This window comes from Apteryx mantelli, chromosome 21, assembly GCF_036417845.1.
Source record: "Apteryx mantelli isolate bAptMan1 chromosome 21, bAptMan1.hap1, whole genome shotgun sequence".
Taxonomy (NCBI): Eukaryota; Metazoa; Chordata; class Aves; order Apterygiformes; family Apterygidae; genus Apteryx; species Apteryx mantelli.
Window position 1 is genome coordinate 12,132,883 of NC_089998.1, and position 15,610 is coordinate 12,148,492.

Here is a 15,610-nt window from a genome sequence, read left to right on the forward strand (position 1 = left end):
CCCCAGCTGCTCGCGAGCGAGCACCGCAAGAGCCGAGTTTCTTTTTCGGGGCTGGCCCGGGCTCTCCCCCGCGACAGCGCGACTGTTCATTCCGGCTGCCGCGGCGAGCTGGCAGGAGCGAGCCCCCGAGGCTGAAAACGCTGAGCGCGGCCGAGAGAAGGCGGCGCGAAACCCCCGGTGGCTTTGCGGGGCCGCGGGAGCGGGGCGGCCGCGGGGAGGCCCGGGGCGCCGGGCCGGGGAGGCCGAGCCTTGGGCAACCAGCAGGCGAGCGGAGGCCGGCACTTCCCTTTTGGGTTTCAATAACGTGGTGCAGGAGGGGCAGGAGCTGCCGGACGGGTGTTTCTGGTTTTCCCTGCCTGCTCGGCTCCTCCGCAGCCTGCCCTGCCAACCGCCGGCTCCCCAGCCGGGGCCGGGAGGATCTCTGTGGGGCTGAGCCCCCGCAGCAGGTCCCGGGGGCACTAGGGAGTCAGCCAGGGTAAGGATGGTGGTACCGGCTCTTCCTTGGGCTGCCGGCTGTAGCCGAGCCCATCTGTGTTTGCTGTCTGGCTGTGCCGCTGTGCCGCGCCATCCGCCGCCGGCTCGGATTTGGATTTCCTCTGGCCTGGATTTCCTCCACAGCCGCTCACCCGTGGTGCTGCCTGCCTTTGCTGGGTGCCGCAGGGCTTCCTGGAGCCCACGTGGTCGGAGCTGGGAGGTCCCTGACCCGCTCCGGTCCCGGAGCCGCTGGCCTGCTGCTAGCTGTGGGGGTCAGCGCTCCGTGGGCCAGGGACCAGCACCGGGTGCCCTGGGAGCGACGGGCGACCTGCATCCCACCCGACGGTGGTGGGATCAGTGTCACCCGTCACCAGAGCTGCCCTGTCCCAGGAGCACCGTGGGCACTGTTAGGCATGTGTGAATTGGGGTCGGGGTGTTAGGAGTGGAGAGGCTTCCCGGCGTTTGACCGGCAAGAGATTTGGGATGCTCCTGGTTTCATCCTTTTTTCTCTTCTCTCCTCTCGCTTCCTGGCAGATGCTGGAGACGGACGCTGAGAAGCCGGGGCAGATGCCCTCAGAGGAGGGGAAGGTTGCGGTGGGCGATGCTTCTCCAGCCACAGAGGCACCAGCTCCAGCCAAGTCCAAGGAGGCTCTGGGGGCTGCACAGGGGCCTCTCCCTGCCGAAAAACTGCCGCCGGCTGCCGAGGGGGTAGAGGAGCAGCACAGCTCCATGCCGGCCTTCATCATCCCTGAGCTGCGGCTTGACAGCACCTTCAGCCAGAGTGTGGGGGGCCCAGGAGGTGGCGTCACAGATGGCGAGGATGAGGAGGATGAGGATGAGGATGAAGAGGAGGAGGAGGAGGAAGACGACAGCGATGAGCCCTACCTGGAGAGGAACGAGGCGAAGCGCAGCAGCATGATCGAGACGTCGGGCTGTCAGCCTGTCTACACGCTGAGCGTGCAGAGCTCCCTGCGGCGCCGGACCCACAGCGAGGGCAGCCTGCTGCAGGAGGCCAAGGGCCACTGCTTCACCTCCGACACCACCCTCAACTGCTCGGACAGCCAGGGCGCCAAGGGCCACTGGGCCCTGCCCTCCCCCAGGACCCTTAAGAAGGAGCTCATCAAGAATGGTGGCTCCATCCACCAGCTCAGTCTGCTTTTTTCGGGGCACAGGAAGGTACGTGAGCCAGGTGCCAGCTGCCGCGGGGCAGCCAGGGTCCTGTTTGGTCGTGGGGATGGGGGAGCATCAGGGCTTGCTACTGGGGATGGGAAGGGGTCCGGGTGGGTGGGCTGTGGCTGTCTCTCCAGTGCTGCAGCAGTTGTCCATGCTGAGGATGTGCTCTGCTCTTTGCAGCCTCCCCGTGATGATGCTCCTCTGGGTTGCGGCCTGGTGCCAAAACCTGCTGCCAAGGAGAGATGAAGTGGGGTGAACCCAGTCCCCTGTTAAAGCCCTTAGGGTCTTGTCTGCCTTCCTGGCCGGGTGATGAAGTCTGGCCGTGCCATGCTGAGGACACCAGCCACTGTCCCTGCCCTCCTGTGGCAGCAGGGCTGGTGTCCACGGCCCCTGATAGTGGGGCTTGGAGGCTCCCCCGCTGCTGGCAGCCAGCTCTGGGGGACACGTAGGACCTCAGGCCAGTTCGCCCAGGGCTTGTGCGGTGGTGCTGTGGCTTGGCATCTCCCAGCACTGCCTCCAGACTCAGCGTGCTTGCGTCCTGCAGGGTCTCGTGGCCCCGGGGGCTGCTGCCTCTGTCTCCTGTGGCAAGGTGCGTGCCGGGTGTTTGCACGTGCAGCAAGAGCTGCTTGCAGTGTGGGGGACAGGGAAAAGTTAGACCCCAGAGAGGGGGTCCCCACCAGCCTCTTTCAGGGCTTTGATCCTTGTGAAGGCCCACCTGAGAAAAAGGATGAGGTCAGCAGCCATCTCTGACCCCATCAAGCAGGAGGAAGCTCCTGCTGGAGGAACGGCTGTGCATTGGACACCCGGCAGAGCAGTGCCAAGACACGAGGGACCACGCAGCGGGGAGCTGTGCATGGGGCCATCCCGGTGCATGGGCCCGGCGGTCTGGGAGGCTCCCAGACCTTGTGCTCTGCTCCCTGTGCCCCTGCTGGAGCAGAGCTTGCCGAAAAGCCAGGTGCTCTTGAAATGCAAGAAGCGACCTGCCATCGGCAAAGACTGCGTGTGATAAGCGTGCTTTGCCCCCTTCTCCCCTGGGTGAAGCCCTGCTGGGTGTTGAGAGCGGTTGCCTGCCTCCCTCTGATGCTGGCCCAGCACCCTGCTCTGCCTCATCAAGCTCATGCTGGCTGGTTCTCTGCCAGCAGCTGCGGGTACTGCTCTGCTCGGGGCTGCGTAGCACTGCTTGGGGCAGCGCTGCGTGGCTCGGGGCTGCGTTGCACTGCCCGGGGCTGCGTTGCACTGCTCAGGGCCATGTTGCACTGCTTGGCCCTGCATTGCACTGCCTGGGGCAACGTTGCACGGCTCGGGGCCAAATTGTGCTGCTCAGGGCCAAATCGTGCTGCTCGGGGCTGCATTGCATGCCGCTCCGCAGCAGCCGGCTCCTTGGCAGGCAGAGATGCTGGTGCAGAGCCCAGCCCCTGACGGAGCAGAGCAGCACCATGAAGGGGTTAACCCTCTCCATGCCAGGCACGTGCTGCGTCTGATGCTGTCTCCTGGAGCGCCGTTCAGGCTCGGAGCTGCCGGCCGGCTGGAGAGAGCCCACAGAAGCGGACAGGCCAGTCAGATGGGGCTGCTGCGCAGAAGGGTTGCCCAAACCCTCCCAGATCCTGCTGAGAAGGGCCTGCCTTCATGGCAGCGCTGATCTCTGTTGGATCAGCGAGTTGCTCCCTCCTGCTCGTGCTGCCTGGTGCGGATGCAAGGGAGGCGGTGGGAGGGCCTGGCGGGGTGTCCCGTTTTGGCCCGCAGTTAAGAGACTCCTGGAGGACCAGGGCTGCCTGCGCTGAGGAGAGGAAAGAGGTTGCACAGTGCCGCTCTGCGTGCAGCCGGCGAGCAGGCAGGCTGCCTGCAGCCAGCGGCTGATTTAGTGCCTGCCCGTGCCTGCGATAGCAGCAGCTCAGCTGCGGCTCACGCTTGCATCCTGCATGGGAAGCAGGGCAGGAGCCTGGGTGCTCCGTCCTCGGCCCTGCCTTGCGATCCCCGAAGGATCCAGAGGTGCTCAGTGCTGCTGGGCGAGCTCAGGACAGCGGCGGTCTGTCCCAGGGCGGTTGTGCGGTGCTAAAGCGACCGCTTGCGTTGGATCCCTCAGCCCAAGATGCTGCTCCGAGACACCGCGTGCACGAAAGGCAGTTTTCCAGGGCCAGCCTGTGCCTGCCCTGGAGGGGAGCTGGGTTGTCTCATGCTTTATGAAGCCCAGGCAGGAGCCTGAGCGCTGACGTTTCTCCTCCAAGCCCGTCGGGCAGCACTGCATGCTCGCTGTTCGTGGGGATACCACGCGGGAGGTATTCCCTGCTCAGGTCCTCCTGCATGGACAGAAACCCTGCTCCAAAAGACGCTGGCGCAGCCGCTCGTCTCCCTTCCGTGCCACAGCTCCCTTTGCAGTGGCCACACGTGGGCTGTGGCCTGACGGCACGAGTTGCTCCGCCGTCCCCGGGAAAGCGGCGCTCGGCTCCCCGGCAGCGCCGCGGCGGGCGAAGGGGCCGCGTGCATGTCCGAGCCCGGAGGCACGCCACGGCCAGGCACAGTGCGCCCTGCGGAGCGGCAGGGACGGTGCGGGGACACCTGGGCCCCGCGCGTCTGTCCGCTGGCATTCCCTAGCCCTGGCTTTGGCAGGACTTTCGGAGGGAGGTGCTTTTTATCATTTTCGACGAAAGCCTGCAAGGTTTCTGGAGCAGGCAGGGCACCGATGTGCACTTCCCCTACGGATCCCCTCTAGCGGCAGCGGCAGCTCCGCGCCGAGCGGGCGAGATACCTGCGGGACTACAGCACCCAGTGGCCTTGGCGGCGTCCATCAAGGTGCTTTTTTTTCCCGACAGCATTTCGGAGGGGGCTTGCTTCGTCGGCCCTTTTAACCCCGGCGTGCCTGGCGTGCCTCGCGCCTCTCTGCTCCCCTCCTTCCCCGCCGTGGGGGTTTGGAGGTCGTTGTTTTAAGAGCCCATTGTGGCTGGGAGCGCTGGGACTTCTCGGGCTGGGGTTAGCCCGCTGCCTGCCTTTTGTCCCCGAGGGCGAGCGGAGCCGCTCCGACAATAGCCGGAAACGGTCTCAGGCAGCGCGTCGCCCCGTGTGCGCTCGCTTGCCAGGGCCCCGTCTGGAGGGGGAAGGCGGTTCGCAAGGATTGCATTGTTCGGGGCCGATAAACTCCGGAAGCCCGAGCGCAGAATGTAAGGAAGTGTCAAAAGCCTCGAGGCCGGGGTTGCTGGGCCGCGCGGCGGGTTCCCACGGCGGGGCCGCGGGCTGGCGATCCTGGAAAGCGCGCCGCGGCCCCGGGCAGCGCCGGGCCCACCGGGACGCCAGCACCTTCCGGCCTCGCTCAGCAGCGCCTCGACTGCTAAAGCGCCCGAGCTGAGGTGGGCAGCGGGGCACCTGGGCCCGGCTCTGGGCTTCGGGGCTCGGAGGCTGCCCCGATGCTGCTCCAGGCTCGTGTCACCTCCGCCGTGCCCTAGATCGGCCCAGGCCACCCCTGGTTCCTGGTGGAGGAACCCTCTGGGTGCTCCCGAGGCTCAGAGGCTGCCGTGAGAAAACCAGTCCTGCGTGGACTGCCCTGATGGTACCTGGCCGGTGTCTGGCTGGTCCCCAGGTACCGTGGAAGCCCCTTCGCCCTCTTACCCACCGCCGTGGCCTGGTCACGGCTCCATCGCTGTCTTTGGGAGTCAAGTGCTGCAGGCGTGAGCCGGCTGAGCTGCAGGGACGCAGCCCTGGGCAGCCTGGCGAAAGGCCCACGTGGCCACGGCCGTGCTCTTCCTGCGGGGTTGCGAGGTGGCCAACGGCCTCCCGTGTCCGGTGGCACCAAGCTCCGGGGTGTCCGGCACCCGGGGGAGCTGCGGGCGGGCTCACGAGGCCGGTGCACCCCAGTGCCTCGTGCTGCGGAGCAGAGCTGGGGAGCACCGCTCCCCCCGCACGGGCTCACGCACCCTGCCTGGGCACCGCTCCGGGTAACTCCGGGCGCCCAGCCTGGCTCTGCTCGGATGCGGTGCTCTGCAGGCTGGAGAAGCCCAGGGAGGGATCCCAGGGCCCTCGCAGGACCGCAGGAATAGGAGCGTTCGGCTGCCTCTTCCCACCTTGGGAACAGGGCGATGTGGGTGTCCTCCCTGGGGGAGGTGTCACCGGTGGGGTCTTGAACTTGAGGGGTGCCCTGATCTCCGGGGGGGCCTAATGTTTTCGACTGCCGGGAAGGCTCGCTGCCCACCCCGTGCCATCTGCCTGAGCGTGCCGACGGCCTGGCCTCGGCCGGGGTCAGCTCCAAGCCCGGCGGCTGCCCCAGCGCGGCAGGGTTGCTCGCCCGCGTTTTGTTAAACGCCTGACACCCGTCGTCGAGTGCCTGTTTGGGAGGGCAGCCGGGTCTCCTGCCGGCGATGGCGCCTCTCTTCCCTGCTGCTCCGGTGGCAGCGTGTGCAGGAGGAGGCTTCCTCGCGGGCCGGAGGCGCCCTAAGGGCGGCGGCGAGCAGGGTCACCGTGCCGGACGTGGCGCTTCGGCACAACCAACCGTGGTGCCGGGGAAGGAGCCGCGGGGGCCCGGGCAGGTGCCGGTGCAGCGCGCGGAGCGCCGGCGTGGGCAGCGGGCACCGCGTGGGCACCCGCGGCGATGCCCACCGCTCTTCCGTTTCCCCCGCAGCTGAGCGGAGCGGACGCCGAGTGCAGCTGCGACGAAGGGGACGAGACCTCCCGCAAGAAAAGGAGCAAGAGCCTGTAAGTGTCCCGCCGCGGTGGCCTCGGCCTGCGCCCGCCGCGGGCTGCGGCTCAGTGGGGGCCGCGCCGGCTCCCTCTGCTTTCGGGGCTAAGCATCTCATCCCGGGAGCCCTTGGGTCCCCCCCCATCTCTTTTTCCCAAGCTTTGCAAGGAAGGAAGCGGCGGCGACGGACGTCAATTCGGATCTCGTTTTGGGGGTCCTTGGGGCCTCATTTTCAGGGCGGAGGGCAGGCCGGGCGAGCGCCGGGGGTGCTGCACCACCCGGCCGCGGGGGCTTGCGTCGCCTGGGCGGATGCGGCGAGGGAGCCGGCTCTCGCCGGAGGCTTCCCCGGTGCCGGCACGGCTCCCGCTCGGGCCAGGCCGGGAAGCGGAGTTCAGGGAGAGGCCACGCAAGGCCCTGAAACATGAGCCGGGAGCCTCCTTCCCGCTGGCCCCGTGCCGGCAGGAGGGCTGGGGAGGTTTCCCAGCGCGGGGAAGGGCTCCGGCACGGCAAACCGGAGCGCTAGGCTGATCCTGGCCCTGGGTGAGCGCTCCGGTGCCGAGGGGACCGGGGCCACCGAGGGAAGCTGGCGGCCGCCTGGCCTTGCTCCCCGGCTGGGTTCGGCTCTGAGACCCCCCCCCCGCCTCTTCCCGGGGGGCTGCCCCCCAAAAAGGTCTACCCTAAGGTGGGCGCTTGCGAGGACGAGGGCGCCGGCACCTCTGCTTCTCGCTCACGCAGCCGCGCTTCCGCGGGGACGGAAGCACCCGCGGGCGTTGTTTTACGGGGCGACGTTTTTGGCGCAAGTTGCCTCCGTGGTTTTTTTGCGCGGCGAGAGCCGACCAGGCGCCCAGCGTGGCGGCGGCGGGGCCTGGACGTAGGGCTCGGCTCGCCGCACGCGGCTCGGAGCCCCCGGAGAAACCCCGCGTGTTTCGAGCGGCGCGCGAGCCGGCTGGGAAGCGCGGGCTCGGCAGCGTTTCGCCGTGCGCGCGGGCTGCCAGCGAGCGGCACTGTTGCCCCGCGAGGTCCCGCGCAACCGCTGCGGCTGGATATTTTTAGCTCTTTTCATTATCCCCCCCCCAACCCCGACACTTGAAATTAAAATGAATCCTTTCCCATCTGCAGTGGGGGCATCCCCCCCCCCAAGCCCCAACTTGCTTCCCGCAGCCCAGGCCCTGCCGCAGCTCTGGACACCGTGGAGAGGGGCCGGGAAGGAGGGAGGCTCCAGCCCGGTGCCGCTTCCCCGCTTCGGGGGGTCGGGGGCGGCTGCGGAGAGGGTTTTTTTTCCTCACCTTGAGACAGCAGGGGATGCGCTGGGGAGCGGCTCGGCGTCGCGCGGCCCGGCTATTGGCTGCGCAGCCTGCTCGCGGGCCGTCCGCGAGGAGTATTTATGGGGCAAGTGGCTGCCGTCGGCACTCGGCTCCGCTCCCGGCACCGGCAGGCGCCTCCGGCCGCCGCTCGCCCCCGAGCGCCTCCCAATGTACCCCAGCATGGTGGACTTTTCCGAGAAATACCTGGAAAGGTAGGAGTCGCTCGCCGCGCTCTGGCGGGCGGCGCGGTTCGCAGGGGATGGGGCGCGCTGGCTTTGGAGCGTTGCGGGCGGACGGCGGCAGGATGCGACCTCGCGGCCGTGCCCCGGGGGCAGGTCGCTTCATACCTGGGACTCCAAACGGAGACCAGCGGTTTCTTACGCCGCGCTATTTTTGCTGGGGCGTTTTATACTGCAGCCGGGGTCGTGCACGCCTGCCGCTAACGCGCCCCGGTTAAGTGGCGGTTGTTATTTATTTGCCATTGCGTGCAAGAGGAGCAGTAAGAGAGCAGCGTCTCGCTCCTTGTGAGTTCGGAAACTTTTCCAGATGTTGCACGTTAGAGAGAGCGGATCTGTCTGCGGGCCGTGCTCACCTGTGAGCTCCTGAGCTTTGTGCGCTGCAGGGTTACGCGCCGCAGATTGCTGGTGTTTTGCAGAAGGCTAAATATGTGTCCGGCCCACGTGCGCTGTCTCTCGCGTACCCCTGCGCACACACAGGGGCTTTTCACTGCTTTTAAAGCCCCGTGAGAGCCCGAGCTGCAGCGGCCGCCTCGCTAAATTGGGAACACCACTCAAATTGTCGGTTGGAGACGTGTGGGATCGCGGCATCCCGCACGGCGGCTCTCCCTCGGGTAGCGGCGTTGCTGGCAGCGCCGTAATGGGAGGCAGATGGTGTTTGCGGAGGGAGGCTCCTTGTTTTGGGTCTGCTTTTCCCACGTTAGTGTTCAGCTGATGGTCGGCAGCTGGCAGCCAGCGGGACTCGCCGCCCCGCGGGGACGAGGGGCCGCAGCCTGCAGGATGCGAGGCGGCGAAACTCAGCGCCCGCCTCCCGCGGGTGCCGGAGGCCGCGGGGAGCAGGGGGGGCTGGCAGCCGACTGCGCGCTGAAGCCCGTCGCTGGCTCAGCGCCGGCGCGCTTGGCACCTTGCAGGATTGAGCCGGGGGTTGTTGCAACTATTTTTCTAGTGAATTGTTGCGTTTTATTGCCACGTTCTGAGGCCGGCGAGACCCGTGGCTCCGGACAGCATCACTCGCTGTGGGGGACCCCTTCATCTTGCATCCTCCCCGTGCTGGGTGCTGTCCTCAGCGGGCCCTGGGCACGGTCTGCGATGGGCAAAGGGGCTCCTCTGCGAGCCCCAGGGTGCATCCAACTGCACGAGTCCCGTGGGACCCAAGGCGGGTCCGGCCACGGCACCCCGAGGACCCCATCTGCCCTGGTGCCACCGCTGGCCTTTGCTGCAGCCGGAGGTGCCACCGTCCTGTGCGTGTCCCCTGTGCCACTTCCATGCCACAGTGTCATGCAGGAGCTGTGCCACGAGGGGACAGCATCGTCCGCGCCCTTCCTCACGCCCGCCACCTCTGCTCCCTCCCGCACGCGCCGGCTTGGCCACTCGAAAGCCTTTGCGCTGCCTGGTGGGACCCGGGGCCGAGCAGGGGGTCCCGCTTGACGCTTTCCTGCAGCAGCTGCCCAGTTCTCCTGTGCGCTTCCTCCTGACTGGGGGAACTGGGAGCCCCGTGTCCGGGTGCAAGTCTGTCTGCGGGACCCGCGCACCGCAGGGTCGGCTGAACCCGACTTGAGGGCTCACGCGGGGTCGTAGCGCCGGGTGTCTGATGTGCGCGAGCACCCAGCACCCTCCTCGCAGCCTCTCCCGCGGGCAGGGTGACCGCCCTGGGCAAACGCCCTGTTGTAAAGAGCTGCCTTTCTCCAGGGCAGCGCCGGGGACCGACCCGGCGCCTTGCCGCTGTGTCCCGCGCGGGCCGCCAGCCGTCCCGCTGCCCCGCGTGGGTCCGAGCGCAACCCTTAACCCCTGCTTCGCCAGCCGCCGGCATCCCCGCTGCATTCCCGAGGCCGCCTGGGCTCTATAAATAGTGCTCGTAAATCCCCGCCGCGGGTTTTTTCCCCCCCCCCCGGTCTCTTGAAAGGCCCCACTATCCTCCCGCGGTGCTGATTTTTCCACCCTTCCTTGGGTTACCCCAGCAACGCCTGGCAGAGCCGTCATAAATAGCTGCAGGCCGTGCGCGGCCGTGGCTGGGCGCTGACACAGCCCTTACTCACACATGCCCCTTTCACGCCATGGAGCATTTAAAGCTCCTCCGGGCTGAGCCCTCCCACTTCCGGACTCGCCGGCCCGGAGCGGGAGCGCGGCACAGAGCCGGCGTCAGAGCGCCCGAGCATCTGGCTGCGCTGGTCGCTCCGGGGAGCCGCTCCGCGGGCTGCGAGGCCCCTGCGTGGCGTCACGGCCCGAGCAGCCGGCACCGGACGAAGCCGCTATGCCCTTTTTCCGGGACCTTTCCAAGCCGCAGCCGCTGGAGTTTCACTCGGAGATGCTGCTGGGCGTGCAGCGGCCGCACAACGGGAGCTTGCAGCGCCGGCACACCATGAAGGAGTAGGTGTCGGGGGCGAGCCGGTGGGCGCCGGAGGGCCAGCGCGAGCGGGACGCCCTCTCGGTCTTGCCCCGTGCCTTCCCTCCGCACCCGCTAAAGTCGCGTGGGGCCGGGCTGGCGGCCGGTCCCCTGGGCGCGAGCCCTGCGGCCCCGGCGTCCCTGCAGCCCCCGTCGCTGCCCCTTGCCCGGCTACTAAACCTTGCTCTTCCCCCTAGAGCCAAAGACATGAAGAACCGCCTGGGGATTTTCCGGCGGCGGAACGAGTCTCCGGGAGCCAACCCGAGCAGCAAGCTGGACAAAGTGCTCAAGTCGCTCAAGTAGGTAGCGCGAGCGGGAGGCGCGGGTCGCCGGGGCCGGGCACCGGGCAGCCCGCCGGCCCCGGGAGCTTGGGGACGAGCTCCGGTCTTGCCGAGCGTCGCCTCCCGGCAAGTGGGGAGAAGCTGGGGTTGCCCTGCTGCCCCGGCCAGCGGTCAGGGAGGCTGCGGGCCAACAGCTCTTCTCTCTGGAGGAGCTTTTTTAAGCAGCTGTGCTCCGAATGCTTTCTCCAGAGGTGGGTGGGAGGCTCGCTGCCCAGTGCCTTGTGTCTGGGAGGCAGCACAGCTTTTGGGAAGAGATCGGCTCGAGCTGGAAATTTCCCTCGTGGCTGCTTTCCCCCAGCGCCTTCAACTCGCTATAGGACGGTTTGAAAAACCACTTCTGCTCTGGAGATGCTCCAGCAGACGGAGACAAACCCTCCCCTCGCAGCCTGCCCTGCCGCTGCTGCCTCGTGCTCGGCGGCTTAAACGGGACGGCCGAAGTCCTTGGGGTCAGAGTCTCTGCGCCTTGTGGCCCTCGTGGCCCTCCGCTTGCCGGATGGGGAGCTCTCGCTTGCAGCAGGGAGGCTGCGTGCAGCGATGGGGCCTCGGCAGGGCTGGCCCTGACGTGTGGCCCCGGGCTCTGCACGCGGTTCCCAGGTCCGTCCAACTTGGCCTGGGCGCTTTAGCTTCTGGCTCAGCTCTTGGGCCTTGCTCGGGGCTTTCCTGCTTCTTGCTCAGATGCCCCGAATGGCTCGGCTGCTCGCAGAGCCCTGTTTATATTGGATTTTCCTCCTGCCAGTCTAAAGGCAGAGGGTCCCTTCCAGGAGAGCTGGCGCGGTGCTGCCTGTGGGCTGTAGCGGGCGCCGAGCCCGGCTTTGCAGCCTGCAGGTGCCCTGGAACGCCGGTGCCAACGTCTGAGCCGGGGCCAGCCCGGCCGGGGCAGATGGCGATGCTTTGCCTGCTGGAGATGTTTTGGTTTCGCGGCAGCTGGTGCTGTCTAGCGGCAGGCAGCGAATGCCGTTGTCTCCTGCCGTGAGTGGCGTTCGCTGTTTTGCTGTGCCAACGTGCACCCCTTCTCTCACAGGCCGGCTCCGGAGGAAGCTCTCAAGTGGGGGGAGTCTCTAGAGAAACTGCTGCTTCACAAATGTAAGTGTTTTCCACCTTCTTCCTCTTCTGTTTTCCACCAGGGGAATATCTGGACATGGGCATGAATAAAGCTGGGATTTTCTATCTTAATCCCTTCTGGCATTTTGGGGGGACAGCAGGGCTAGAGATGAGGTTGCCCTTTTCTGGTATCTGTGGTGCCTTGAGGAGCCAAGGTCAGCCAGAGGCTCATGAGGAACTTTTAGGGGAAGGTGCAGGGAGGAGGTATTTCAGGTCGCAGCTTTCCAGGGTGGCTTGGCTAAGGCTGTTCCCTGCCTGCAAGCTGGGAGTAGAGATATGTGACTGTCCCCACAGATGGGCTAGCAGCCTTCAGAGCCTTCCTGCGCACCGAGTTCAGCGAGGAGAACCTGGAGTTCTGGCTGGCGTGCGAGGAGTACAAAAAGATCAAATCACAGTCCAAGATGGTGTCCAAAGCCAAGAAGATCTTTGCGGAGTACATCGCTATCCAGTCCTGCAAAGAGGTGAGAGTGGCCACCAGGCCTTAGCTGCCGTGGTGTCCCTCGGGGCTCGGGGGGCACAGCAAGGGTGCTGGACTCTCGTACCATGCTGAGTTTGCATGACGGCTGCATGCCAGCAGGCCTGGTCGTGTGCGCGCATGTTGCTGAGAGTGTGTTGGGCCGGCCAAGCCTTGTGGTGCCTTTGCCGGCATCTCCTGTTGCTGCAAGCAGGAGCTGGAGCTCCCTGGCAAGCCCTCCTTGATGGATGGAGGTGCTGGCGTGGCATGGGTTGGTGCAACAGCCCTGCAGAGCGCAAGCTCAGCACGCGCGGGGTGGGACTGCTGTGTGTAGCTCAGGCTTGCTTTTTTAAAGAATTTCTCTCCAAAGCTATTTTATATCAGGGCTGTGCTAGCGAGTGCCTGCGATATGCAGTTGGCTGCAGGCAGCACGCGCGTGCCTCGGTGGCTGCTCCCGGAGCCGCTCACCGGGGCTGGTCTCTGTTCCCTGCAGGTGAACCTGGACTCCTACACACGGGAGCACACCAAGGAAAACCTGCAGAACATCACCCGCAGCTGCTTCGACCTCGCTCAGAAGAGAATTTATGGGCTCATGGAGAAAGACTCCTACCCCCGCTTCCTCCGCTCTGACTTGTACTTAGACATAATTAACCAGAAGAAAGCCAGCTCCCCGCTGTAGACCCAAGGTCTCTCTCGGGGCAGAGTGGGAACTGTGTGTTTACATGAAATCGGGTGGTGGTGACCTTCCTGGGGGATGGCGGGAGCTTGCCTTCCTGCTGGCGTTCATGCCCCCAAGCCATATTCCTGCAGCAGCCGGGCATGAGGCAGGCGAAGGCACCAAGCGTGAGGCCGAGGGACCAACAAGCCAGGCAGTCTGGTACTGCTCCATCACCCCCATCTCACCATCGCTGGTACGACGCCTCTGGGGTGACTCTGGCATGGATTTTAGCCAGGAGGGAAGCTCCCATGAGACTACTGTGAAGCACATGCCTGAGCTGTGAGCGCTCCTGGAAGGCGACGAGCGATCCCGACTCGGTGAGGAGGAGGAGGACTTTTGTGCAGGGCTCCGGCAAGGGGAAAACAGCACCACCATGAACATCTTCCCTGGACATAAGACTTCTGAACTGGACCAGTCCCACGTCACCGATGCTGCTGTGCTTCCCCATGCCGGCGAGAGCCTCGCTGGCCTGGCTCCCGTGCTCCCCCGACGCAGCTATCTCACAGGAGCCCGGCGCTTCCTTCGCTTGTGGCGAGTCACCCCTGGGAGCAGCGAAAGCCGGTTCGTCCCCCCTGCGCTGGAGGTGTGCAATCAAACCGCTTCCTGCTCCCATCCCTCACCTCCTGGTTTATTTATTGACCTCCTATAGCTGGACGCGTTGCTGTGTAATAGGAAATCCTTGTGTCCTTTCCTGTTCTGAAACTACAAGTGCAATATTTGTGTGTGTCTCGGCGGAGTTCTCCCGTGGAACGGATGCCTTCTCTTTTAAGAGTGCGTACAGAATTTTCTAAGTTTGCAGGTTTTATCTGACAAACGGCGTGTTCCCTAGCAGCGGGCCGCTGGGGGAGCCTGGGTGTATATATCATTCCCTGACGACAGAGGGTTTGATGGTGTAGATAAGCAGCTCTGTGAATCAGACGCTCTCACTACTCTGGATAACGATATTGTGTTTTGAGAAACGTGGGTTATTGCCGAACCTGGCAGAGCTGGATAGACTGTCTGCGTCCAGGTGCCGAGTTTACAGTGCAAAGCATCTCTGCAGCTAGCAAAAATACATTGTCATGGTCATAGGTAAATAAAAGGAGAATATAATTTCTTGTACCTGCCTTTTCTTGGTGGTATGTTTCTCCAGGCGACTCGGCGCTGGCAGAGCTGGGCTTCCCCTGCCGCACCGAGTAGTGTAACATTATGTTATTGCATAGATGAAGGTGGGAGAATCTGGTGCCTTGAATTTCAGACCTTTGTTCTGTGGTGACGTAGCCACCAGATGCTCCGAGGTTAAGGGCCAAGGCCAGGCTCAGGTGTAGCGCTGTAGTCACACGGAAAACTTTTCCCCAAGCTAGACTCCCAGGCCTGTTCCCGTCGATAGCATTTAAATGCAGCAGGGCATAAACCTCTGAATGTGGAAATGCCCAGAAACAGAAGGGATCTGTGTAGTTCAGAGTCCCTCTGGGGACAGATCAAAACTGAATCCAGGAAAGAAGCAACAAAAAACCAACGCTGCTGTTCTGAGTTCTCCTGGCTGCGTGGCCTAGCAGGGCTGTGGCTGCCCCGGCAAAGGAAGCGCTGTGGGTTGAATCAGTATGTCCTTCTGCATTGGCTTCGTGAAGGCTGCTCACGTTGCCCTTTGGTAGTTGCAGCGTTTCAGGTCCGTCACTGGGCTCTGTCACCTGTGGGGCCAGGGGGGCTCTGTTGCCTCCACCCGGGAGCTTCCTTGTCCCCGTGCGCTGGCCGCGGACCACCATGGCAAGCCCAGAGCCGTGGCTGATGGGGAAAGGCTGTCAGACATGGTCTCTTTTGGGGAACTGGCTGTGTTTCCCCCCCCTCCCGTCCCCTAAACCACCAGAGGGTGATGGCCAGGTGGGGAAGCTGAAGCAGAGCTGATGGGACCCCTGGGAGGTTTGACTGGAGGTCGCGGGGCTTAGTGGTGCCTGCACTGCTGACCAGGACGTCGGAGCGGCTCCTCTGGGTCGAGGTTGGGGGGTGGGCGCCCAAGCTGCAGGCCCAGGAGCTGCTTGGGCCAGCCGTGGCCAACGCAGCCTCCCTGCGAGCCTAGCTGATCCCATCCCTTCGCAGCCCCAGGCGGCTCCTGGGCTGGCATTTGGGTCCCCCCCGGTCCCTGCAGCCTGGGCAGGGGGCTTCTCCCTGGGGCAGCAGTGCCAGGGGCTCCTGGTGCCCGGCTGTTTTTTGTATGGTGGCCGAGGACCTGGTGCGGGGAGCCCGATTCCCCCGGGAGCTTTAGTGGCCCTGCTTGAGGGTGCTGGGAGCCAAGAAAGTCTTTTTCTGTGGGAGCTGGCGGGATTTGGGCTCCAACTTCATGCTGCCAGGGCTAGTGCCTGCCGCACATCCAGCCCCGCAAATTCAGCTCAGCGGCAGCATCTCGGGGTAGTGCCATGGGACTGGCAAACCCAGCCTGTCCCGGGAGCAACCAGGCAGCGGGACACTGCCCTGACCCCCTTCCTGGCATGGGGAAGGGGCATGCAGAGCCCTGACCCCCACCCAGGTTAGGGCTCAACCTTGGTCCCTCAGCCCTGGTGACCGCACTGCTGCCTACTTCTCCCGCGGGGCCGGTAGCCTCCTCTGAGCCAGACCTCCCTGCACGGAGGGTCTCTGGGGAGGCTTGGGGTGGCATACGGCCGGGGTGGGTGTCCTGCGGGCACGGCAGCGTGCTCGGAGCCTGCCTGCAGGAGCACCAGCACCCGCTGAGCACTGCGAGTGAGCCAAGTCTTGGTCCTCCGAAGCAGAGCCTGGGCCCTGCGTCTT

At 65.1% G+C, this 15,610-nt stretch overlaps 1 protein-coding gene across 3 annotated transcripts in view; it reads left to right on the top strand.

Moving 5' to 3' along the window:
• Positions 1-13,939, top strand: part of RGS3 (regulator of G protein signaling 3) — a 97,213-nt gene extending 83,274 nt beyond the window's left edge. For all 3 annotated transcript variants that reach the window (XM_067308936.1, XM_067308937.1, XM_067308938.1), the window contains 6 exons: positions 1,009-1,650; positions 6,254-6,327; positions 10,431-10,532; positions 11,596-11,657; positions 11,970-12,136; positions 12,623-13,939. In XM_067308936.1, the coding sequence (XP_067165037.1) occupies positions 1,009-1,650; positions 6,254-6,327; positions 10,431-10,532; positions 11,596-11,657; positions 11,970-12,136; positions 12,623-12,808 (1,233 nt within the window). In that variant the 3' untranslated portion in view covers positions 12,809-13,939. The remainder of the gene's footprint in view (positions 1-1,008; positions 1,651-6,253; positions 6,328-10,430; positions 10,533-11,595; positions 11,658-11,969; positions 12,137-12,622) is intronic.
• Positions 13,940-15,610: the final 1,671 nt, after the last annotated feature.